The 5,000-nt window shown below is 50.0% G+C and overlaps 1 protein-coding gene across 2 annotated transcripts in view; it reads left to right on the top strand.

Annotated features, from left to right (window-relative positions):
- LOC122257278 (uncharacterized) overlaps positions 1-5,000 on the top strand; it is a 23,537-nt gene that overhangs the window by 11,352 nt on the left and 7,185 nt on the right. For both annotated transcript variants that reach the window (XM_086544815.1, XM_086544816.1), the window contains exons 3-4: positions 1,282-1,438; positions 2,445-2,618. In XM_086544815.1, coding sequence (XP_086400941.1) covers positions 1,282-1,438; positions 2,445-2,618 — 331 coding nt within the window. The remainder of the gene's footprint in view (positions 1-1,281; positions 1,439-2,444; positions 2,619-5,000) is intronic.

The following is a 5,000-nucleotide window of genomic DNA, read 5'->3' as shown; positions in this document are numbered from 1 at the left end:
AAGTGACTAACGAAGATGGATGCCTTAAGAGCTTGGTTAGGTTTTGGTCTACGGTGCTCGCTGCTCGTGCCTTGTTTCTCGTCGTAATTATGTTTTAATATGGTGTTTGTACGTGTGTGTGTGTGTGTGTGAGTGTGTGTGTGTTTGTGTGTGTGTGTGTGTTTGTACGTGTGTTTGTGTGTGTGTGTGTGCGTGCGTGTGTCTGTGTGTGTGTGTGAGTGTTTGTGTGTTTGTGTCTGTCTGTTTGTGTGTGTGTGTTTGTGTGTCGTCTGTGTACGTGTGTTTGTACGTGTGTTTGTGTGTCGTCTGTGTACGTGTGTTTGTACGTGTGTGTGTGTGCGTGTGTGTTTGTACGTGTGTGTGTGTGTGTGTGTGCTCCAGGTGCCTGTATAGATAACACACCATTGTACGTATAATGTGTTTATGTGTGTGGAGTATTTATACACATAAACACACACATCCTTTGACATACCTCTCCATCCCCGCTCCTTCTCCAGTGCCAGCTTCGAGGACGACATAAACATTTACCCAGATAAAAAAAAAGGTGGAGAAACACACATTACAGTCGATTTATGTCTTGCTGATTCCACCTTCCCTCGATACGTGAATATAAAGATTTTGAGCGATATATAGGTAATAGATATGATAAATATATAGATATTGAGATTGATGTACATATATAGATATATATTAATACTTCACTCCAACCCTCTTCCCCCCACCTACCTCATCCTCCCCACCCCCTCAAACACCCACACCCCACCCTCCCCACACCCTCAAACACCCCTCCCCACCCCCTCAAAACCCCCACCCCACCCCCTCAAAAACCCACACCCCCTTCAACACCCACCCCTACCCCCTCAAACACCCACACCCCACACCCTCCCTACCCCCTCAAACACCCATACCCCACCCTCCCCCACCCCATCAAACACCCACCCACACCCTCCCCCACCCCCTCATACACCCACCCACACCCTTCCCTCCCCCACCCCCTTCCCTCCCCACCCCCTCAAAAACCCACCAACAACCCTACACCCCACCCCTTCAAACACCCACTCTCCCATCCTCCCCCACCCCCACAAACACCCATACCCCACCCTCCCCCACCCCCTCAAACACCAACCCACACCATCCCCACCCCCTCAAACACCCACACCCCACCCCATCAAACACCCACCCACACCCTCCCCCAACCCCTTCATCCCCCTTCTCTAACCCCTTCAACCCCTTCATCCTCCCCCTTCTCCAACCCCCAACTGACCTCCTCAACCCCAACAGACTGCCGCATCTACACCATAGGAGGCGAAGGGACGTCCAACAAAACCCCATCGATTCCCTTCAAAAACAATATGGCCGTGAGTTTCTTCAACGGCGGAAGGGAGGACAACCGAGTGCAAACGACCATTCACCTCGTTAGCTCGAGTGGGGAGAGCGAGTGAGTTTGTAACGGTTTTTTTGAATCGTTTTTTTATTTTTATTATTTTTTTTTTTTGAGATGATTTTGAATTTTTTTTTAATGTTTTGATATATATCGTTTTTTACATTTTTTTTCAGATGGTTTTGATTTTTTTATGTTTTTTTTTTATTGTTTTGATATGTTTTGATATATATCGTTTTTTAGATTTTTTTTTTTAGATGGTTTTGATTTTTTTTCTGAATTGTTATGATATGTTTTGATATATATAGTTTTTTTTAGAATATATATATTTTTCAGATGGTTTTGATTTTTTTTTAAATGTTTTTTTTGTTGTTTTTGATATGTTTTGATATATATCGTCTTTTAGAATTTTTTTTAGATGCTTTTGAATTTCTAAAATGTTTTTTTTTTTATTGTTTTGATATGTTTGTTTTTGTTTTTGTTGTTGTTTGAAGATGTTTTTTGTTTTGTTTTAACTTTGTTTTAGTAAATGCTTTTTGAAATAGTTCTTTAAATGTTTATTGCTTTAATCTTTTTCTTTCTTTCTTTTTGATATTTTGAAATGCTTTTCATTAACTGTTCTATCATGAGATTCATTTATTTACTAGTCGTGATAATACTGATGATAATGATATTATTGGTAGCGTTAGTTCCAGTTATGAAAACAAGTTAAAGCATCATTTTTCAAAATAATTTTAAGATATTTTTCTTAAATTGTTTTGTTTGTCTTTTATTTTTTTTCATGATATTTATTTGTTTACAAGTGGTGATGAAAATGATGATAGATTATATCACTGATGATAAACATTTTGATAATAATTATAGTAATGGTAATATCAATAAAGATAATAATGATAATGACAATAACAATAACAACAACAGTGATAATAATAATAATGATAATAATCATCATAATTATCACAACTTATATAAACACAAACACGAATACACAAAACACAAACAGACTAATCCCCCCCCTCCCTTCTCCCCCTCCCCTACCCCCCTACCTTCATCTCCCAAACAGGCCTGTCAGCATCTTCATCAACAAGGAAGCTGAGGTTGTCCTCCGCTCCGGCAACAACGTCCTTGGCACCCCCTTCTCCCTCCCCCCACCCCCCAACTCCACCTCCCATGGGCCAGGGGGGGCGTGGACCTCCCTGGTGGTGGCTCTTCACGACCTGTGTCTCGTGGTTTACAGGTAAGGACGGGGGTGGGGGGGGGGATGAGTATGGGGGAAGGAGGAAGGGGGAGGGGGGAGGAGGAGGGGGAGGGAGAGTGGGGGATGAGTATGGGGGAAGGGGGGATGGGGAGGAGGGAGGGAGAGGGAGAGTGGGGGATGAGTATGGGGGAAGGGGGAGAGGGGGGGACGAGTATGGGGGAAGGGGTAGGGGGAAGGAGGAAGGGGGAGGGGGGATGAGTATGGGGGAAGGGGGGAGGGAGTATGGGGGAGGGGGAGGGGGAGGGAGGATGAGTATGGGGGAAGGAGAAGGAGGAAAGGGGAGGGGGAGGTAGAGTAAGGGGGAGATGGTAAAAGGGGGGAGGTGAGAGAGGAGGGAGGAGGGAGAAGAGGGAAGGAGGAAGAGTAAGGGGAAAGGGGGCAGGAGTGGGGGAAGGGAAAGAGAGGAGGCAGGATAAGGGGGAAGGAGAAGGGAGAGGGAGAGGGGGGAATGGAGGGAAGGGAGGGGAGAGGAGAAGGCACTTTTTTTTTGGGGGGGAGGAAGGTTAGAGGGAGGGGAGAGAGTATACGGGAAAGTGGAGAGAAGAGGAAGGAGAAGGGAGAGAGAAAAGGGAGGGAAAAGGGATAGTTTGAAGGGTATGTCCCTGACTTCTCTCTCTCCCGAAATCCTAAAATCCTAACACGATGGAAATGGTTGAAGGAACAAAACGGAAATTTCCAAACCAGCTTCAGGATCCGGAAACGCGTCATGTGTGTTTACAGTGATTCACGTGCTGGGGAGAGAGTTAGAGAGAGAGACAGAGAGAGAAAGAGAGAGAGGGAGTTAGAAAGAGACAGAAGGAGAAAGAGAGAGAGGGAGTTAGAGAGAGACAGAGAGAGAAAGAGAGAGAGGGAGTTAGAGAGAGACAGAAGGAGAAAGAGAGAGAGGGAGTTAGAGAGAGACAGAAGGAGAAAGAGAGAGAGGGAGTTAGAGAGAGACAGAAGGAGAAAGAGAGAGAGGGAGGTTGGGAAGGAGAAAGAGAGAGAAGGAGGGAGGGAAGGAGAAAGAGAGAGACAGAGGGAGAGAAAGAGAGAGAGGGAGGTTGGGAAGGATAAGGAGAAAGAAAGAGAGGGAGGTTAGATAGAGACAGAAGGGAGAAAGGGAGATGGAGGGAAGAGATGGGAGGGATAAGGGAGAGGGAGAGAGGAGAAGTTGGAGGAGAGGAGAGGGAGGGAGGGTGGGGAGAGGGGAGAGAGAGGGAGAGTTATGAGGCAGAGTGACAAGGGAAAAGAGAGAGAGGGAGGTTGGGAAGGAGAGGGAGGGAGAGGGAGAGGGAAATGGAGGGAGGGAGAGGGAGGGAGGGAGGAAGAGAGAGGGAGGTTGGGAAGGAGAGGGAGAGAGAGGGAGGTTGGGAAGGATAATTAGGGAGAGGGAGAAGGAGGGAGGGAGGGGGAGAGAGATGGAGGGAGGGAGGGAGAGAAAGAGAGGGAGGGAGGTTGGGAAGGAAGGGGATGGAGAGGGAGGGAGAGAGAGACAGAGAGAGAAAGAGAGAGAGGGAGACAGAAGGAGAAAGAGAGAGAGGGAGGTTGGGAAGGATAGCGTCGGGGGGAGATGTGGAGGGTTCATTTTAATGATCGTTATAAAAGGAGGAGGAGGGAGAGAGAGGACCTAGGAAGGAGGAAAGAGGAGAGGGGAGGGAGGCAGGGAAGGAGGGATTTAGAGGGAAGAGGAGAAGAGAAAATGGGAGGTTGGGGAAGGAGAATGAAAAAGAGATGGAGGGAAGGTTGGGTAAAGGAGGGAGGAGGGAGAGAGGGAGAGGGAGGGAAGGGAGAGGGAGTAGATGAGAGGGAAGGGAGGTGAGGGAAGTTGTAAAGGAAGAGAGGGAGGTTGGGAGTGAGAGAGTTGGTATGGATGGGATGGATGTGAGAGAGGGAGAGAGTTAGAGGAGAAGACAGTAGGGAGGAGAAAGTGTGGGAGGGAGGTGGGAAGGAGGGAGAGGGAGGGAGATTGGGAGGGAGGGAGAGGAGTGAGATGGATAGGAAAGGAATGGAGTGAGGGGGGGAGGGACATGCTCTCGAACCCCCCCCCCCCCCCCCATACTCCCTAACCCCTCTCCTCTCTCTTCAACTCCCTCCCCCCCCCACCCCCCCCCCCCCCCCCCCACCCCCCCCCCCCCCCCCCCCCCCACAACCCCCCCCCCCCCCCCCCCCCCCCCCCCCCCCTCCCCCCCCCCCCCCCCTCTTCCCCCCCCTCCCCCCCTCCGATCCCCCCATCTACTCCCCCTCCCCCCCCCCCCTCCCCCACCCCCCTCCCCCCCCCTTCCCCCCCCCCCCCCGCACCCCCCATCTCTTGCCCGCCCCCCCCACCCCCCGGCTGCCCGCCCCCCCCCCCCCCCCCCCCCACGCCCCGCCGCGCACCCCCCC

This window comes from Penaeus japonicus, unplaced genomic scaffold, assembly GCF_977035675.1.
Source record: "Penaeus japonicus unplaced genomic scaffold, GWHDUDI00000001_assembly GWHDUDI00000015, whole genome shotgun sequence".
NCBI classification, from domain to species: Eukaryota; Metazoa; Arthropoda; class Malacostraca; order Decapoda; family Penaeidae; genus Penaeus; species Penaeus japonicus.
This window is presented reverse-complemented; position numbering and strand designations above follow the sequence as displayed.